At 36.6% G+C, this 21,396-nt stretch overlaps 1 protein-coding gene across 7 annotated transcripts in view; it reads left to right on the top strand.

Moving 5' to 3' along the window:
- Nucleotides 1-21,396, top strand: part of Atp8a1 (ATPase phospholipid transporting 8A1) — a 218,659-nt gene that overhangs the window by 122,263 nt on the left and 75,000 nt on the right. For all 7 annotated transcript variants that reach the window (XM_087187535.1, XM_004849787.4, XM_004849790.4 and 4 more), the window contains 2 exons: nt 15,457-15,595; nt 19,453-19,517. In XM_087187535.1, coding sequence (XP_087043661.1) covers nt 15,457-15,595; nt 19,453-19,517 — 204 coding nt within the window. The remainder of the gene's footprint in view (nt 1-15,456; nt 15,596-19,452; nt 19,518-21,396) is intronic.

Here is a 21,396-nt window from a genome sequence, read left to right as displayed (position 1 = left end):
CTACTATGGGTATTCAGTGCTATGAATTTCCCTCGTAAGACTGCTTTCATTGTGTCCCATAGATTCCAATATGTTGCACTGTCATTGTCACTTAATTGTAGGAACTGTGTGATTTCTTCTTTAATTTCCTCTGTGACCCATTGGTTATTCAGAAATGTGTTGTTCAATTTCCATGTGTTTATGAAATCCTTGCGGTTTCTTTCGCTATGGATCTCCAATTTCATCGCACTATGGTCTGATAATATACAGGGGATAACTTCAATTCCTTTGCACTTACTTAAACATGTTCTACGTGTGAGTATGTGGCATATTTTGGAGAACGCCCCATGTGCAGCTGAGAAGAATATGTATTCTGATTTTGTGGGGTGGAATACTCTGTAAATAATTTGTTCTAGAGTTTGACTGAGTTCTCATATTCCGTTGCTTATTTTTTGTCTAGTTGATCTATCTATTTGTGACAGTGGGGTATTGAGGTCCCTCACTTCTATTTTATTAGTGCTTATTTGATTTTTCATGTCCGTTAGTATTTGTTTTATATAGTTGGACACACTAGTGTTACATATATGTTTATGATTGTCATCTCTTCCTGTTGTTTTGTTCCCTTTACAAGGATGTAGTGTCCTTTGACTCTGTTAATCAGCATTGGTTTGAAATCCACTTTCAAAGAGGATAGCTACTCCTGCTTTTTTTGGGGTTCCTGTCACATAGAGTATTATTTACCACCCTTTAACTTTCAGTCTATGAGTTTCTTTTTGAATTGTGTTTCTTGTATGCACCATATTGTTGGATATTGCTTCTTGACCCATTCTGCCAGTCTGTTTCTTTTGATTAGTGAATTGAGACCATTAACATTGATGGTTATAACTGATACATGTTGACTTATCAATGTCATGACTTTTTCTTTTTGGTGGATTCTCCCCTTTTCTGTTTAATTTCTTGTCATGCCCTATGGATTCATTCTGCTGATTTTCCTGGGGTTGTGATCCTCATTGTCTTTTCCAAGATATTCTCTAAAATTTTTTGGAGTGCTGATTTGGTATTCATGCAGTTCCTAAGGTGCTCTTTGTCATGAAAGTATCTTATTTCTCCATCAGTTTTGAATGATAGTTTTGCAGGGTACATCAATCTAGGTTGGAGGCTGTTTTCCTTTAGGGCTTGAAATACATCACTCCAAGCTCTTCTTACCTTGAGGGTTTGCAGTGAGAAGTCTGCTGTGATTCTGATGGGCTTTCCTTTGTATGTGATTTGTTTCTTTTCTCTAACTGCTTGTAGAATTTTGTTCTTCTGTTGGGTTTCTGGAATCTGAACTATTATATGCCTATGTGTAGATTTTTTTTTTTGATTAAGGCTAGCTGGAGTCCTATATGCCTCACTTATCTGTATGTCAAATTCTTTTCCCCTGCTTGGGAAGATTTCTGCTATCACTTCTGTGAACAGTTTTTTTATGTCATCTGCACTCTCTCCTCTTTCTTCATTGACTCCGATCAGTCTTATGTTATTCTTTGCATTGTCTAGCAGCTGCTGGATTGATTTCTCGTGGTCCCTTACTATTTTAAAGAAATTTTTCTTTTCCTGTTCACTAATTGTAATCTTATCTTCTATATCTGAAATTCTGTCCTCACATTGGCTCCTTCAGCTGCATAAACTTTCAGTGGAGTTTTTAATCTCTTGGAAATCTGTTTGCATCTGTTTTAAGGATTCCATTTGTTTCCTATGTTGGGTTTCCATCATGTTCCTCAGATCCTCTATTTTTTTATCTATGTCCTCTCTAGATTTATTAATCATGTCTTGCACTGTGGACACAATCTCTGCTGTTATCTGAGAAATTATTTCTGATTTCATTTTTTCCAGATCCTGTTTCATTGCCAGTTCAGGGAATCCAGGTGGTTGAGTATCAGATTGTTTCATCTCGTTTCCCTTTGGGGTTGCTTTAAGTGATCTGGAAGCCTGGTTTTGAGACTTGTTTACATGTCTTCTTATTTCAACGGGGGTGGAGGGAATGTGTGCTGCTGTTGCCCACGGGGCTCACCTCCTCAGCACTGGGGCCCATGGTATGGTGGCCTGGAAGGTTCATCTCCTCAGCGCTGGGAGCAGCAGTACCGTGGCCCAGAAGGTTCACCTCCTCAGCACTGGGTGCAGCTCTGCTCCTTGGTGCTGGGGCGGTGGTATGGCTGCCCAGAAGGTTTACCTCCTCTGCGCTGGGGGCAGCTCTGCTCCTGGGTGCTGGGGGCAGTGGTATGGCAGTCAGCAATGTTGCATTTTACATGCTCTATGTAAATTGTGGTTAACATGTATTCTCTACTGAAGCTTCATGAAAGCAGTAACTATAATTATAGTATTCATTATCATAATTTCAGTACTTTCCTGCCTGGTCTGTGTTAATAACTCAATAAATATTTGATGAATAAATGAATTATTTGATTAAATATTCAGAAGCTGGAGCTTAGTAAGTGGTTGCTTAATAAAAGCCTGATCCCTAGTACTGAAATCGTTCATGTTTTCCATGCATTGGAGGCTCTTCTATCAAATGTGTTGCCACCAAGGACTAATTTAAGGATATGTTAAAAGTAGCTGGTAATTTTATAGAATGCATTCTTTAAAAGTTTAGGCTCATTTGTTTAAAAACCCATCCTCAGAGTTTCATGTAAATATGAGAACATCAAAAAATTCAACAAGAAATGAGCACTAGTGAGTGGTAGGCTGTGTTCTGTGGTGAGAGGTAGATAATAAACTTTATAAAACAAACAAAATATATAATTCCAGGTAGGGAATAGTGCCATAGGCACTTAGATAAGATACTCAGAGACGATGGTCAGGCAATGATCACAGTATTTCCTTTACTCCTGCACAAATATGGTTGACATTTTTCAGTTGTTTTAAGACCACTTTAATATGGTATAATATACTTCAGCCATTATTACACTCAGTGTGACTAAAGACAACAATGTTTTGCCCTTTACAACATGTGGCAGCAAATGGTTTAGAGGATTCCTAGAGAAATATGAAACTTAATGGAAAACAGGACATTTCTTGAATATTTATAGCTGCCAAGTTCACAGGAACTTCTGTATTACAGTGGAATGCTTTTGCTGATAAAACTACCACATCTATTCTTAGTAGCTGCAAATATCACTTTCATTTGTACTAAAAACTAGATGAAAATTTACATGATGTACTGATGATTTTTGTGGGTTAAAATTCCAATTGTTACTTTTTTTTTACTGTTTGCTTAAGAACATTTACAGTTAGTCAGCTCACCTACTAATCTGACCTGCTATTTTTCAGCCTGTATTAATCTCCAAGTCCTCTACCCTGATTATTTAGTTCAGGGGTCTTAAAAGGGTTACACAAGATGATCCATTTGGCTGAGCAAGAAAGTGTTAGAGATTCTGTTTCTGGTTCCTTTGTCCCATTTTTATGAAAATTTGCGTTTTATAATGTACATATATTAATATTAACAGAACTGTTATACAAGAATACATCTGTATCAGAGGTAAAATACCCAATATTTTTACCTGATGAATTAATCTAAAAGAGTTTGTAGTGAATGATCTAATTTTATCCCCAGAATGCCCCTATTAAGTATTACTAGGCTTATCTTTCTGTTGTAGAAATTGATTCTTAGGCATTATTTGCTAAAGAAGAACATGACTCTACAGTGATTGGAAGAGCAAGAATTTAAATACCAGCTCTGCTTTAACCTCATACATTATGCTATTATCTTGTTTTAGAAGAAAGCTAGAGTATATGCAAATAGAGACCTGAAAAATAAAATATCAGGTTTGATCATTAGATCAGCACTTGTAGGAGGAGACATTGGCATAGTAGGGATTCCTCCATTTAGTAATTGCATAGCCTCTATATACTTTAGGTAGTGTACTCTACTTTCTTCTAAAATAAAATAAATCATGTTTTTCATGATTTCCTTCAGTTTACCTTTAGAATCTTTATAAAGACCTTAAGATTTCCTAATTTATCTCTAATTACTTGCCCCTCCTTCCCTGCATGATAGATTTGTTCTTACAAGCACTTCATGGTAGACTTTCCACAGTGAGTATTGCTGTCTTCTGACTTAGATAAGATGAATGTGTTGTTTTTGCAAGCTACACCCAGTTACTTTTCAAATTCTGATTCCTTTCAGCTGGGTGTGTGAATTGGCCTTATTTGCTAACCCTCAGCCTTGTGAGTTCAAATGTGAATTCTGTGGTTCGAAAAGCACCAAGTTAAAACCTTTTTCTTGGATGTGGAAAAATTAACCCGTTGCATTAGTATCTTCGGGAGCAGGCAGATGAGCCATTCTAATTTGATATTCTTTGTCTTTGTCTTTGTCTAAGCAGCCCAGCTTAATCTGAAAGGAAAGCTGGTAGGACGTTCTTTTTTAAATAAAAAACTATATCATGACATACTAAAAGATGCTCAGAAGAAAAAAGCACAAGAGTAAATGATGGCCAGGTGTGTTGGCCCATGCCTCTAATCCCAACACTCTGGGATTCTGAGAAAGGAAAACTGCAAGTTGAAGCCCAGTCTGGGTAACCAAGCAAATTACTGAGACCCCATCTCAAACTATAAAAATAAAGAGCTGAGTTGTAGCTCAATGTGAAGGGCCTGGCAATTTCCAGTACCACTAAAAGAAGAAAAAAGGAATGAATTCTGCTCAGCAGAATGCAGAATAGCAAGGAGCCCAGCAGTCTTGGAGAAGCAGTGTTATAGAATGGCTCTGAGAATTCCACAGCACATCCAAGTTCCAGGACCAACACATTTTAAAGCTGAATAGGATAATAACAACAGTAGCCTCTTGACTCATTTTGAAGCCATCATTCTTCCCAAGCCATCCAGATTGGCCACTAGAAACATAAATCTAATTCTTTATCTCCCCTTACAATTCTTCAGCAGATACCCTTTACCTTGGGAATCCTTATAATATACAGACCCTTCAACTTCAGTCCAACCTTATCTGCCTGCCCACCACTCCTCATTGCCTTTATTATTCTGGTAGTGACTAAATGGCAACTTCACAAACATATTTAGCTAAATCTTAATTCATTATTTAGGACCCAAAGTCAAATGTTAACTCATAATGGGTAGAATGTTTTGTTTTGTTTCATTTTATATTGAGCTATACAGACTAAGTTCCTAGGTTTCTTAGGTTTATCACTTGCATGCACATGAAAGCACATGTATATAACATATAGTATATCATTTTAAAGAGAGTATATCACATACAATAATGTGGTTAGTTTGAAGGAGGATACTTTCTCTATGATAATCTATCTGAAGTTTGGGGTTAGAGGGAGAGGAAAGACACCTGGAACCAGAGTATCCAAGTCCAGGTAAGGGGCAAGAGTAGGATTCGTCCTAGAGAGTATCCAGGCCATTCAGTCAAGAGGGAGCCAAATGCAGATCTGGGACTCTCACAAGTATTCTGTATCAGAGATCTGCATACTTCAGCCCAGTGGCCAGATCCACCCACTGCCTATTTTTGTAAAGAGGGTTTTATTGGAACGTGGCTACATCCATTTGCTTACAGACTATCTTTAGCTGTTTTTAGGCTACAATAACGGAATGGAACAGTTGCAACAGTGAATTGTGACCTCAAATCGTGAAGTATTTACCATCTGTCCTTTTACAGGGGGAGAAAAAAGTTTGCCAAGGCTTTTCTAGATCCTCAGTTCTCATAGATCCTCAAGCCAGTAGTATAACATTGCACATCCCAAGGCCCACCTGAAACCTTTTCAATAGAAATTCTGGTTGTGGGGCCCAGCAGTGTGTTACTGAGACCCTCCAGTGATTGTGAAAAGTGTGGAAAGGACCACTCTGGATTCCTGGCCCTGTAACTAATTACTCAGGGCTTGATAAAGGCCAGGCTGGCAGAGTTTAGAAGAAACAAACACTAGTAGAAGGCAAAGAGGAATCCAAAAAGTATTTAATGATGCTTTCTGAAATGCAAATCCTGTGAAGGAAGGAACTCACTATTGTTTACCCAGAACTACCTACTCAGTATGTGCATGTCCATGAACATTTGTGTGTATTTGTACAGGAGCTAATTCCAAAATGGGAAACCAGGGCCTGCATGTAGAAAGAGGGAAATAGGAACCCCTAGTAGGAATGGCTCAGAACTGAGGCTGAAACGTATCTGTAGAAACAAAGTATTGTTAAAGACTAAACAACAGAGACAAATGTTGAAAAACCTGATGATTTGAAAACAAGCATCACTTTTTTAATTGGTATATGTTTTGATAGTTATTGACATTCATCCTGGGGAATTAGTACATATACATAACTCATCTTAGTCACTTTACAAATTCTCTCTTCCATTTCATCTGTTCAACTTCCCATTTGCTTCCTTTGTGTATGTCCCAATTCCATTGTGCTACTCTCACCATCAGAGCTCGGTCCTAGCTCTCTTCAACCTCAGACAATTTACCCAACCTCGCTGAAGTTATTAATGCAAAAAAAAAGAAAAAAGTGAAATGCTTAGCAATGTCATATATTTTCTCTGCTCAGGAAATATCAGTTGCTTCTTCAACTTCCTTCATAATTTTATTTCACATTCAAATAAAAGTTACTATATATTACCAGTATTTATCCACTTTTTACTCCAGTAGTAAAATTTCTCATACCAATATCATATCTTCATCTTTAAAGAAACTTCTGCTTAATAGCCCATGTTAGAGCCTGAAGCTTAAATGAATGAGTTCCTTATACTTTCATCATGTAGAAATATAGCACAAACTTTAAAAAAATACATCATCTAAGCATTGACAAAATATTTGCTAATATGGAAATATAGATCACTTTGAGTTCTGGTACTTTGCAAAATATACATGTTTTTGGAGAAGAAACACAATTTCTAAATCTATTGTAATACATTTTACAGATTCTGTGATGTTTTAACATATTCTACGTGAAATTTTTTCTCTTTACTAAGGTAGAAATTTTACATTTATGTACTCTTTTTGAAGTTCTGCATATGTTGGAAAGCTCTGAAAGAGAAAATGAGACTATCAGAGGCTTTACTGGGTGAATAAATATTATTTCATGATTTTTCAGTGATAATGAAATCTGTATTGTGTCAAAGAGTCATCAGCCTGAAACCTTTGTAACTTTTGACTTAGTGACATTTTGAAAGTAAAATTAGTGTTTGGGGTTTTTTTTTTATTCCATAAATGCCAGGGGAATTTTATCATGTTTCAACGCTTTCTGAGTATGTGATTCCCATAGTGCCCATTAGTGGCCATCTGGGTAAGGTAATACATATTTGGGATGAAATTGATTACATCCCAGGCACTCTGAATGTTATGATCTGGAAAAGCACGCAAAGTTCACATCTTTTTTCCTAATGATCTCTGTGTAGCTAAAGATATTAATTTCCAAAGGCAGAACGGCCTATCACTCAAGATCGTAATCTCACAATAAATGACACCAGGGCAAAAGGAAAGGAGTCCGCAGAACCTTCCACTAAAATTAATAAGTGCTGCTCTCAAGGAGTTCTTAGGATAAGGAAAAATGAGCTGAGTTTTAAAGCACAGTGCTTCCTTTATATGCATTAAGTAGACCCATTGCAACTTTGCTCAATATTCAGAACCTTTTAGAAATTCCTGTAATCAAAGCCACCAACACATTCTGTGTTAACTTGCTTATTACTTTTCTCTGTATACTTTGTTGGCCCTATGTCTTTGGTCCTTTATATTTATATTATTTGCTTGATTTTACCTATGCAAAATCAGATGCTTTCCTTCTTTTAAATACAACTTCAACATTCTCTCTCTAGTGAAGTCATTTTATTTATAGGTTTGTGTACAGTAAGGTATATCTGTATACTTTCTGAGTTCATTTCTCCCCTAGATTAAGAAAATATATGGATATGCTTGTTTGTGTATTCCTAAATGTTTTTTGTCTTTCATATTATCTAGTTAGCCCAGTGTTTTATGAAATACACTATAAAAAATTCTTTTTTTCTTTTTGGTTTAGGAAATTTTGAGGATTTGAGTTTCTAAACTAGCTCCATGATCATTATAAAACCTTACCATGCCTTCCATAGAATACTTAAAATTTGAACACAGCTACACCCTGATCCTCTCTGGGATGTGAGCCAGAATGATGTAACTGCAAATTCCCTGAAAGTAGCTGAAAGAACTGATGGGACCATTGTCTAAATGTTGAAATACAGCAGTTATGATGCTGGTATAGTTACTGCTGAACTATTCTTCCTTTTTTTTTCCTTGAACTTCTTGATGATAATTATTCATCAAGTTATGATAGATTTCAAATCTGTTTCCCATTAAAGGTAATAAAATAATACTCTCTTCCTTCAGGAAACTTCCCTTGCTGTTTTATGTATTATATACTAAGAAGTCATGCATCAAGTGTATCTAATAGCTGTTCATATTATTTGGAATGTATTGAAAAGAAAATGGCCTAGATTACAGCAATATTTTATAACTTTTGGATTTTAGTTTTGCTCAGTTGTCATTAGCTCACTCAGTAAATATACTGAATACTGACTCACTGCTGTGGAGATAATGAAGATGAACAAGATTTGTTCCTATTTTTTAGCAAACCTACTGGAATCACACATTTTAAACAACTAATCTTGAGTCAGGTTGAATACTCCTTATCTGAAATACTTGGGACCAGAAGTGATTCATATTTTGGATTTTTTTAGATTTTAGAATATTTTATGTGCATAATGAGATACCTTGGGAATGGGACCCAAGTCTAAACACAAAATTTATGTTATTCGTACAGCCTGCAGGTAATTTAATATAATAAATATTCATATTTTTATTGCACCTATCCTTTGACTGCCACCTGTCATGTGAAGGTTAGGTTTGGAATTTTGCACTGTGGCCCCATGTCAATGCTCAGAAAGTTTTAGATTTTGGAACATTTTGGTTTTCAGATTTCCAGGAATGTTCAACCTATATTGTAAGTTAAGATGTATAAAGATAAGGAAAATTCTTTCTGAGCATAGTAGAAGGGAAAATTTTTGTTTTAAGAAGTAAAGGAAAACTAGGTATGTAGCACAATGATGGAATGCTTGCCTAGCATGTGCATGGTTCTGGGTTCAGTCCCCAGCATGAAAAGCAAAAGGAAGAGGGGCAGAAAAAGAAGCAGTAGCTTTTGAATTTGTCTCAGAATGAGGCAGTTTTCACTGAGGTATCTGAGAATAACAGTGAGGGATGCATGGAAAAAATCTCTACATATAAATCTACATATACACGCATAGAAACACCTGGCATAATGCATGCCTATCTATATGCCCATCATGGTAGTGACTGTTCCTGTGTCATTTAACATTCATTCTCATCCTCCTTCTTCCCTGACATGTCCACTGTGGAGGCTAGAAAAGCTAAATGCTCATAGTTAGGGGTGGCCACGTAACACAGTCTGGCCAACTGGCCATGTTGGAAAATATGCTGAGGGTTTTTAGAAATACTTTTGCTTTTCAAATAAGAGACGGATACAATTTGTATTATCTCCTTATTCTTAATTTCAACGTGGTTTATAACTATAACAATGGCAGCCATTCTGAGACATTGAGAGAGTGAAGACATGGCTGAGCCACAAATCTAACGTTCACAACTGCCTGCTTCAATACTGCTCTGTCAGGAAAACTAAACCTTCACCTAGCCATTAGTAGATTTTTCTATTAATTACATATAGATTTTTATATTACTAACTAATACAGATATAAACTACACACACATTTGCAGGACCAAGATAGTGTGTGGAGAGCAAGTATGTTGAAGGCATCTTACCTATAACCATGTTCTCATTTCATGTCTTTTTGCTACATTTTGGTAATTCCTATGATATTTAAAGCTATGTCATCTTTACATTTCTTATGGTAATCTGTAATCTGTAGTCTTGGATATTATTATTATAATTTTGTTAGAGCACCAAGACCCATGCCCATATGAGACAGCTCACTTAAATGTTGAGTGTGTTCTGACTACACTGCCCCAGTCATTTCCCTATAACACTCCCTCTCCACAAGCCTCCCTCTTCTCTGAGATCCAAAAATTGTAATAACCCCAAAAATTCCAAGTGTTTTAAGTGAAAGGAAAAATTGTCTGTCTCTCACTGTAAATCAAAAGCTAGAAAAGATTAAGCTTAGTGAGAAGGCACATCTAAAAATAAGATAGGCTAAAAAGCTAGGTCTTTGCACCAGTTAGAATGCAGAAGAAAAGTTCTTGAAGGAAGTTAAAAGTGCTTCTCTCCGCCCGGGGATTTAGCTCAGTGGTTCCGCCTGCCCCGCAAGAGGTCGACCCGAGTTCGAGCCCCCGTACCAAAAAAAAAAGTGCTTCTATGGTGAACACAAATGAAGAAAGTAAAACCATCCTATTGCTGATATGGGCAAAGTTTTAGTGGTCTGGATAGAAGGTCAAACCAAGTACAACTGGCCCTTGAACCAAATCCTAATCCAAGCAGGCCACCCACTTTCTTCAGTCTTTGGAGACTAAGATAGGTGAAGAAGGAAAATTTGAAGCAAGCAGAGGTTGCTTCATGGGGTTTAAGAATAGAAGCCATCTCCATAACAAAAATACAAGGTGAAATAGTAAGTGCTACATCAAGTTATCCAAAAGAGATCAAAATACCAGCATTCACAGGAGTCTGGAAGAAGCCAATTCCAGCTCTCTTATACAGCTCTGAGGGATTCAAGGCTGAGTGGAGAAAGTAACTGCAGATGTGCTGGAAACAGCAGGAGAACTAGAAGTGGAGCCTGAAGATGTGAATGAATCTTTGCGATCTCATGATAAAACTTTAATGGCTAAGAAGTTGCTTCTTATGGATGAGCATGATAGTAGTTTCTAGAGATAGAATCTACTCCTGATGAAGATGCTATGAAGAAATTAACATGACAACATAGGACTTTGAATATTACATAAATGAGTTGACAAAGCACCAGCAGGGCTTGAGAGATTGATCCAGTTTTGAAGAAAATTCTATTATGAATAAAATACTGTAAAATAGCATACCATGCTACAGAGAAAATTTTTTTTCCCATTAAGTTTATTGGTACATTTTCAGTATAAAATACAGTTACATTCATCATTGGGATCTTGTAGCTTTACATGAGTATCTTGGTTCTTATTTTTTTTCCCCTTGTCTTGCCCTCCCTTCCCTCCCTTCACCCTTCCCTATTTGCAAAGACCTTGTTTCCATTTTTTTTCCTCTTCTCATATTTTTTCCTTTCCCTTTTTTCCCTTCCCCTACCCCTCACAATTCCCCTGCTCTTTTAGACTTTTTCTTCCTGTTACACAATATCAGTTATACATTTTTAAAATTACAATATTAAGATCTAGGAGACATTACCACAGATTTTACAGAATTTAAAAGGATATAGAAAACATATTTCAAAAAATCGTTTTTGAAATAAATTTGACAACTTCTAAGAAGTACCTTGGAAGACAAATTAATGAAACTAACTCTGGAGGAAATATAAAATTTGAATAGCACCTATTAAAGAAAGGATATTCCTAGCTTGAAAACCTACCTATATGACAACAGCAGGTCATAAACATTTTAACTGATAAATTATATCAAACAAAGCAGAAAAAAGAAGGAACACTTCTCCTCTCATTTTAGGAACTCAACATTGTGCTAATCCTAAAACTGGATAAAGATAATAGAAGAAAAAAGTATGAACATACATAGAAGTTTGTTTAACAAAACAAACTCTTAGAAGTCAGATATGGCAGGATGTAAAAAGTGGTTTTGTTATAGGGATGGCAGTGTTGGTTCAGCATTGGAAGATCCACCCCCAAAAGTCATCATTTTAACAGAGGAAAGGAAAAAGCCATATGATCCTGTCAGTAGTTGGAGAAAAAGTATTGGACTAAATTCTACAGCTGTTCATGGTAAAAGCTATCAGGAGACTAGAAGTAGAACAGAACCTTCTCAACAGATTAAAGACATGTACTCCATACTTCCAGCGAGAACGCCTTATATGAATGGAGAAGATACAATGCTTTCTCCCTAAGGTGGGGAACAAGGGCAGATATGCTTACTCTTTATCTGTCCATTAAACTTTGAAACCTAGGCCCCACCAAAATAGTCTGGCAATAAAATGACACAACTAGGATAGGATTGGCACAGCAGAAGCAAAATCTTTACATGTAGATGAAATGATCATCTACAGAGAAAATACTAGGAAACCTCTAGGAGCCCCTAGAACTTGTACTTGAATTTAGCAGGATTAGAAAACACAAGGTATATATAAAAATTCAGGTCTGTGTATACCTGCTGTAACTAAAGAATTGGATATTGAAATTTAAAAGTTATGTAAGAATACAAAGGACCTAGAAAAGTTAAAAACAAAAACAAAACCAGTGTTGGAAGACATTTAGTACCTAATTTTAAGGCTTCTTCTAAAGCTACAGTAATCAAGACAGTGTTGGTATAAGGAAAGACATATAGATCATTGGAATAAAACAGAGAATCTAGAAATAGAACCACACATATATGGTCCACTGAGTTTTGAAAGATTATTTAACATTAGCATTTTATAGAATATAAACTCAATTTAAGAGCCGAGGAAGAGAGTGTTTTCAGCAAATGGCACTAGAACACCTGGTATCCATATGTAAAAAATTAACCTCAACCCTTTATTTCCATACATGAAAATAACTTGAAGAGATCTATGAACCTAAATAAGAAAGCCTAAAAGTATAAAACTTTAAGAAGAAATTATAAGGGAAAATATTTATGAATTTAGGGTAGGCAAGAACTAGCTAGGATACAAAAAACATGATGTATAAAAGAAAAACATTGATAAATGAGATTCCATCAAAATTTAGAACTTTAAATGACATCATTAAAATGAAAAGTAGTCCTTAAACAGACCATATTTACAATACATATAACCTATGAGCAGAATATGTAAAGAATTCTTAGAGCTCATTAATAGACAACCCAATTAAAATGTAGACATAAGAAGATGATAGATAGCCAGTATAACACAAGGAATGGTGTGCAACTCTAGAATCAGAAAAATACTAATCAGTACAATAATAAGATTGAATTGTACACTCATTAGGGAGATGAAGTTAAAAGTTTTAAAAGCCTTGTCATGACTTTTTCTTTTTGTTGGATTCTCCCCCTTTGCGTTTAATTTGTCACGCTCAGTGGATTCATTCTGCTGGGTTTCCTGGGGTTGTGATCCTCATTGTCTTTTCCTAGGGTATTGTCTAAAATTTTTTGGAGTGCCAGTTTGGTATTCATGAAGTTCCTGAGGTGCTCTTTATCATGAAAGTATCTTATTTCTCCATCAATTTTGAAAGATAGTTTTGCAGGGTACATCAGTCTGGGTTTGAGGCTGTTTTCCTTTAGTGCTTGAAATACATCACTCCAAGCTCTTCTTGCCTTGAGGGTTTGCATTGAGAAGTCTGTGTGATTCTGATGGGCTTTCCTTTGTATGTGATTTGTTTCTTTTCTCTCACTGCTTGTAGAACTTTGTTCTTCCGTTTGATTTCTGGAATCCTAACTATTATGTGCCTATGTGTAGATTTTTTTTTATCAAGGCTAGTTAGAGTCCTATATGCCTCACTTATCTGTATGTCAAGGTCTTTTCCCTTGCTTGGGAAGTTTTCTGCCATCACTTCTGTGAAGAGTTTTTTATGTCATCTGCACTCTCTCCTCTTTCTTCATTGACTCTAATCAGTCTTATGTTATTCTTCTTTGCATCATCTAGCAGCTGCTGGATTGATTTCTTGTGTTCCCTTACAATTTTAAAGCAATTTTTCTTTTCCTCCTCACTAATTGCAATCTTATCTTCTGTATCTGAAATTCTATCCTCACATTGGTTCATTCTGCTGTGCAGACTTTCGATGGAGTTCTTAATCTCTTGAAAATCTGTATCTGTTTTATGGATTCCATTTGTTTCCTATGTTGGGATTCCATCATGTTCCTCAGATCCTCTATTTTTTTAACTGTGTCCTCTCTAGATTTATTAATCATGTCTTGCACCATGAGCAAAATCTTTGCTGTTATCTGAGTAATTATTTCTGATTTCATTTTTCCCAGATCCTCTTTTGTTGCCAGTTCAGAGAGTCCAGGTGGCTGAGTATCAGATTGTTCCATCTCATTTCCCTTTGAGGTTGCTGTAGGTGATCCAGAAGTCTGTTTTTGAGACTTGTTTACATGTCTTCTCATTTCCACGGGAGAGGGTGCTTCTGGCACCCACGTGGCTCACCTTCTCTGCCCTAGGAGCTTGGGATGGCAGTGGGGGAGCTTCCTTCTGGGTGCTGGGACCAGCTCAGCTTCTCTGCCCTAGGATCCTGGGATGGAAGCAGGGAGCTTCCTTCTGGGTACTGGGACCAGCTGAGCTTCTCTGCCCTAGGAGCCTGGGATGGAGGCGGGGAGCTTCCTTCTGGGTGCTGGGACTGCCTGAGCTTCTCTGCCCTAGGAGCCAGGGATGGAGGCGGGGAGCTTCCTTCTGGATGCTCCAGAGAAAATTTTTTATGAAAGGAAAATCAATCTATGCAATGTACATCATTGTCTTATTTTAAGAAATTGGCACAGCTACTTTTCTCTTCAACCACCATCACCCTGGTTAATCAGCAGCCATCAGCATCAAGGCAAGATGCTCCAGCAGCAAAAATGTAATTTACTGAAGGCTTAGGTGACCATTAGCATTTTCAAGAGTAAGTTATTTACATTGTTTTTTAGATACAATGCTATTGTACACTTAATAGAAAACAGTATAATATGAACATAACTTTTATATGAAGTGGGAAACCAAAACATTCTTGTGTCTTGGTTCATTGCACTATTTGCTTCATTGTAGAATGAAAACTACAATATCTTTAAAGTATACTTGTATTGAGTGTATTCAGTCTTATGTGAAAGAGACCATCTAATGAGCAAGAGATCAGTGATAATCTGACCTTCCACTTTGCAAATTTGGAACAGGGTGAAAAAGACTCAACATGTTCTTAGGGAGAATAATGCTGTCACTTTGTTTATTGCTTTCTACCTCATTGTTTCTAATTGTCTCATGCATATCCATTATCTGACACAGCATTGAAGTATAATTTAATCATATTAGCATATATCTTTACTTTTTTTTTAAACAAGTCAACAAGATTGCTTCTTCACTGTGGTAATCTTCTATTGTTTTGTTTTATATTATTTTGTTTTTCTTAGTCAGTGCCTGCTCCTTTTTAACTGCATTTTTATTTTTCCCTTTTATATGTGTTTGGCGTTTTTTTTTAACCTTAGGGAAACATAAAGTAAGATAGCTTCAGGGAGCCTTAGACTCATGTGAAAAAATATTGGATGAAAGTAAAGGATTCTCAAGAGAAAAAATTCAATGGGATAGTAGGAATTTATACCAAAATCCATGAATTATCATTAAGTCTCTGACTTTAAAACAAATGTATACTTCAGTATTTTTGCTCTTAAAGAATCTAAATGTTTATTCTTAAACATTTAACCATTTATTTCCTCCAGAATCTTCAGCTACTTGGAGCTACAGCCATTGAGGATAAATTACAAGATCAAGTGCCTGAAACCATAGAAACTCTAATGAAAGCAGACATCAAAATCTGGATCCTGACGGGAGACAAACAAGAGACTGCCATTAACATTGGTGATTCACTTAATTCAAGTTTTAGCTCTTTGTATTTCTTAACAGATTGATATATTTTAACAGATGGGTTTGAGGCACTTTAAGATTTGATATTTCGTGATTCCAGATTTATAATATTATCAAATATGTCTATTTACTAATGACCTCAGTGCCTTTAAGTGGCACTGGTTTTATGTATAGCCAGGCTTCACTCCTGCAACTGTGTGTGCTCTCTCTCACCTTGCATCCCTCCCTCTACACAGTTCATCCATAAACATCATAGGTAGCTAACATTCTGCAGTTGTCTGAAAATTCAGAGACTGGACCTGTGGCGCATGTGTGTATTGACTTACTTATATGATTAAAGGTTGTTTTCTTCAGAGGAAGGAAGAAGGCTGCCAGTTTGCATTCATACTGGAGTCAATTCTAGTTTTCAGAATGTTTCTACTAGTTAATTTAGGCTGCATAACAGAATATCACAGGCTGGATAGCTTAAACAACAGAAATTTATTTTTTCACATTTCTTCAGATGAAAAATCCAAGGTCAGAGTTCCTGAAGAGTTGTTTCTGATGAGCCCTGGCTCAGAGAGCCTTCTTGCTATGCCTTCACGTGGCCTTTCCTCTGTGAACATGCACTCCTGGCTTCTCTCGTTACGGTGTCGGTCATATTGCATGAGACTCTGGCTTAGACCCTTGGTGCTGCTATAACAAAATAAACCTGGTGGCTGAGGTGGGATGCTGGGAAATACAAGAGCAAGGCACCAGCAATTTGGTGTTTGATGAGGATCTACCTGCTTTTTGGTTCATAGATGACATTTTCTAATTGTGTCCTTCCATGGTGGAAGGGACAAGGCAGTTCCTGAGGCCTCTTTTGTAAAGGCACTAATTCGATCACACCAGTATCCACTCACCTCTCAAAAGCTCTGCTTCCTAACAATATCACATTGGTAATAAGATCTCAACATACAAATTGTGGGGAGACATAAACATTCAGACCATAGCAGGCCCCAGCCTTATGACCTCATCTGACCTTCAAGGCCCTGTGTCACAATGGCAGGTGAGGGCTTCAGCATATGGATTTGAGGGCGGGAGAGACACAATTCAGTCCATAACAGAAATCTTACTAAAAACAAACTGTATATTATATATAAAACTCCCCCAAATTGAGGAAACTGTTTTAGGAGTGTTTACAACAGAAGCCACATTTTTTGCAAAGTCATTTTTTAAGTATTCTCTAAAAAAATTCAGCTAATAATCCTTTAAAAAATGTTAACAGTCAGCCTAAAGTATCCTGTAAATACTTGCAGGATTTATAAATACAAATAAATATAAAACTGTGCTACAAATGCATAGTAAATTGATATTAATAAAAAGTTAATTTATTTTAGAAAAACAGCATACAAATTTATTAGCATGCATGGGGGATAATCATGTGATTATCCTAAAAATTAATTTGATTTTAAAACAAACTGTAGACCATTAAATTTAGAAGCCACTCAATTTGTTAATTTTGATCATAAAAATTATCAGTAATGTTAGGAAAGGAGATGTATGAGAAGGTAATTGTGATAAAATGCAGAATGCATTAGAGTTGGGAGACCTGAACACACAAGTAATGATAAGACTACAAATGGAGAACATATGGCAGTGAGCAGTGATGTATAAAGAAAATAGGGAATCAGAGGTACAGATGGTGTAGGATATGTGATCATTATTAATGTTCCTGTGGAAAAAGAACTGCGGCGGTTTCTGGTAACATTTAACCTTTAGAATCTTAGACCATGCTTGTTCCTAGAAGAAGGTAGGGGAGATTCTTCCATTCAGTGAATGGCTTTAGTATCTACAAAGCTACACTCTGGGTAAGTGCCAAGAATACAGCAGGAAGCAGAAGAAACCAAAATCTCTGCCCTGTGGGGGAAACATATGATAAAGTAAATTAGAAAACTGTGGAGTATATTTGATGGCAATGATTGCTGTTAAATAATTAGTTAATTAATTTAATTAAATAGGAGATCAACACTGGGCAGAGGGATTTGGTTTTCCATAAGATGGTCAGGAAGAACTCAGGGAGAAAGTGACATTTGAGGGGCTCATAACAGGGTGATTAGGACAGAGCTGTGTTATGTTGCAGAGGAAGTGCATGTGTGCAGAAGGAACACGAGAGCCAGTCAGGGTGGACCACACCAGCCCTGTACAAACTTTGCATTTACGCTGAGTGAACAGGGAAACCATTGGATGATTCTCGGCAAAGAAAAGTCATGTTTGACTCCCCGTAAAAACATCACTCTGGCTACCAGGCTGAGACAGGGCTTGAAGTAAAGCCAGTGAGGAGCAAGAGGGCCTGAGGGTGCATTGCATAGTACAGGGGAAGCATGGTAGTGGCTGGGACCAGGTGTAAGGGTGAAAAGTAGTTGGGTTCTTCTTGATGTGTTTTAAAGGTAGAGCCGACAGGATTGACTGACAGATTTAATGTAGGATAAAAGAGGAAAAAAAGAATCACAGGTAACTCCAAGGCTTTTGGCCTTCACAACTGAAAGATTGGGGTGCCATTAACCAAAATGAGGAAGACTGAATTATACTAGGTTTTCTGGGAGAGGGATCAGGAGCCTGGCTTTTGGATATACTGAGTATGAAATGCCTACTTCCTACCCAGGTTATCAGCTATTAGGTAGGTAGTTGGTTATGAAAGTCTGAAGTTTAGGAGAGGGGTCTGAGCAGGAGATGAGTTTCAGAGCAGTAAACACTTAGGGCTGGGGATATAATTCAGTGGCAGAGCATCTGCTTATTAAGGGTGAGGCCCTGGGTTAAATCTCTACCAGAGAGAAAGAGAGAGGGGGATCCAGAATGATAGACACTTAGATAACAGTTAAAACCATGAAATGGAGTGAGATCACAAAGGGAGGGAGTATAGATGGTTATATTTTTTGTACCTTTATTTATTTATTTATTTATTTATTTATTTATTTATTTTGGTACCGGGGATCGAACTCGGGACCTTGCGCTTGTGAGGCAGATGGTTATATTTTTTAATCTAGTCAGCAGGCTCACCGGTTTTTCTCCAGCCACATTCAGCTTTAGCAAGCTGGTGGAGAAAAGCCAGAGTTGTATTTAACAATGGAGAGATTTTTGCCATGCAGTGAGTGCAACAAATCAAGAGAATGCAGACAAGGAAAGGATGTTGTGACCTTTCAGGTCAGGGAATGGTGGAGGATCAGAGGATCCAAGCAGTAGTCGTCCTAATCCCCTGGCATACATCTCTAGAAACAACCATTGACCCACCTTTGCTCTTCATGTTGGTCATCAAAAAGGGTATCTGTATGTGTTTGTCAGCTTTGAGGACAGAGAGGACTCCTAACGTCTTTCCATGTTGTTGATCGAGACAGCCTCAAAGGATGGCCTTGTATCATGTCCTTCTCTGACAACCAAGAACCTTTCAAATTGTTTTACCAAGACATGTGCTTGCACCTTTATTTCACTCTCCTTGTTCTTTTTTTTCAAATTTTTACTTTTTTGGGCCAGGGATTTAGCCTCAGAAGTTCGATCCCCGGTACCAAAAAAAAAAGAAAGAAACAATTTTTACTTTTTTATTAGTGTATGTTTCAGTATATAATGATGACATTCATCATGGCTGAGTTGGTACCTGTACATAACACATCTTAATTCTTTTTACATCCCCTCCCCTTCCCCTCCCTCCATCCCTTGGTTGCTTTTCCATTTACAAAAGATCATTTCATGGTTAACTTCCTGTAGACCTGGAAAACAAGTGATTACCATCACTCCTGATAAGTTCGCTTCAGACACTTTGATAATATTATTGCTTTAACATCTTCATTTCTCTGGAAAAAGTGATTATATCCATTTACTCTGTTTGTACATAGGACACTCCTGCAAACTTTTGAAGAAAAACATGGGAATGATTGTTATAAATGAAGGCTCTCTAGATGTAAGTAAAACTATTTTTCCAAACCTCCTCTTTTAGTTTAATCATCCTGCAGTATTTTATTTTTTATTCAGATTGCTATGAACCTATTTTCATGAAGTTAAAAGATACTTTGTCACTATTTTTCTTCTTTTTTTTTAAACTTTATTATCAAACACACACACATACAAAAATTAAAACCATTCAAAGAAGAACAATGCAAGGGGAAAAAAAACTGTAATAATATTCAAATCCAGTAGAACTCAACCAAAACAAAACTGAAAAGCACTTAAACATTTTTCCATACTATTTTTCTTCTTTACCATAATCTACAATTTTGAACAACATTGATGAAACTGATTCAAGCTTTATACTTGTGTTAGCAAAAAGAAATTACCAAATGATTTCCTTAATATTGAGAAAGTGAAAGGCTGCTTTACAAAGCATTATGTCAGGAGCTTGCTGATGGACCACAACTTGTTCATATTTGGGTATTTTGTTTTATCTATTAAGCATTTTATGTGGGCTTTAGCTTCCAGTGTTAATATATATTTTTCTTCATTAAAAATTGTGAAAGCTATTAAACAACACACACAAAAAAACACTGTTAATAGGAAAGGCTTGTTGTTTTGTTATTATGTTTTGGTTTTTAATATCATAGCTTCTGGGATTAAAATATAAATTCCTAGGATGTCTTTTTCATGGTTATGATCACTTGATATTATATTTGGGAAAGAATAAAGATTTATTAGGAATACAGTATAAAATAGAATCTAACAAAATAAATACAGGTCAAATGACCTATAAATACTTTAAAATTAGGGTGACTATTTATAATTTAAGGTGGGAGACAGAGCAGAAGTGATGATTATACACTGCTTGAAATAGTCATTGTGCAACCAAGAGCAGATCAGAAAAAAACTGATAAGTAGGGAAGTCGGTGAAGCTGAGAGGCCAGCTACGTAGAGGGATGGTGAAGAAGTGATTGATGTGGGCAGTGAGCTTTATTTGACTTAAGATGTTAAATCTCAATGACAGTCTGTCTCTTGATTATTCGTCCTCAAAATAATCCTCTGATATATTTCCCTTTCTGTGACATCTTTGAGCAACTAGTTAACTTAAAGAATAGTAAATGATTTTGCAACTATGTAAGTTCTTTATTGCCTTAAATTATTAAATATGTACTTTTGGTTGAACAAGTACTTTTGTGTTTTTAATCCCTGAAACACAAACCAAAAAACTCCAGTGAATGGGTGGAAATCTTCCTTTGTCGTTCATTCAGCATGCACTGAGAACACACCACTAAACAATTACAGTGTGTGCTGTGCACCCTTAGAGCTTACAGTTGTCTCCGTCCTCCATGCTGTGTGTATTAATTTTGAGCTAGTATATCCAAGTTACTATCTTGTGAAAAATTATGACTAACACAGCCCTGCCCTCTAAAAGCTTACACATAATAAGTAAAGTAACATGTATATAAACAACAGTACCAAACATGTATGTAAGTGAGACACATAGTTTGCTATGGAAATATTGTGAAGTTTAGAAAAACATTTATAAAGAAAGTGGCACCTGGTTAGATAGAGATGAGTCACTGAGTAAGGAGGAGTACTTGCAGCAGAAAATTCTTGCAAGTAAGTTCAAGGCTTCAAAAGAGGAACATTGAACTTGCATATAAAGTTATAATTTTTAAGTATTTTTATTTGAATAAATATAGGCACCTAATTAATATTTAACTTACAAGAAGGGAAAAAGTTCAGGTGGTAGAAAATGAGTCTCCCCTTTGTATCTGGGCTGCCCAGGTACCTCCATAGGGATGGTGACTGGTCCCTAACTATATGTGCTTGGCCAGAGCTATTCTGCTGTGTCTAAGTCACATGTGTCTAATGCATACCCTTTGTTA

Source organism: Heterocephalus glaber, unplaced genomic scaffold, assembly GCF_053883595.1.
Source record: "Heterocephalus glaber isolate CG9 unplaced genomic scaffold, H.glaber_assembly_v1.0 deba00001509, whole genome shotgun sequence".
In the NCBI taxonomy this organism is placed as follows: Eukaryota; Metazoa; Chordata; class Mammalia; order Rodentia; family Bathyergidae; genus Heterocephalus; species Heterocephalus glaber.
This window is presented reverse-complemented; position numbering and strand designations above follow the sequence as displayed.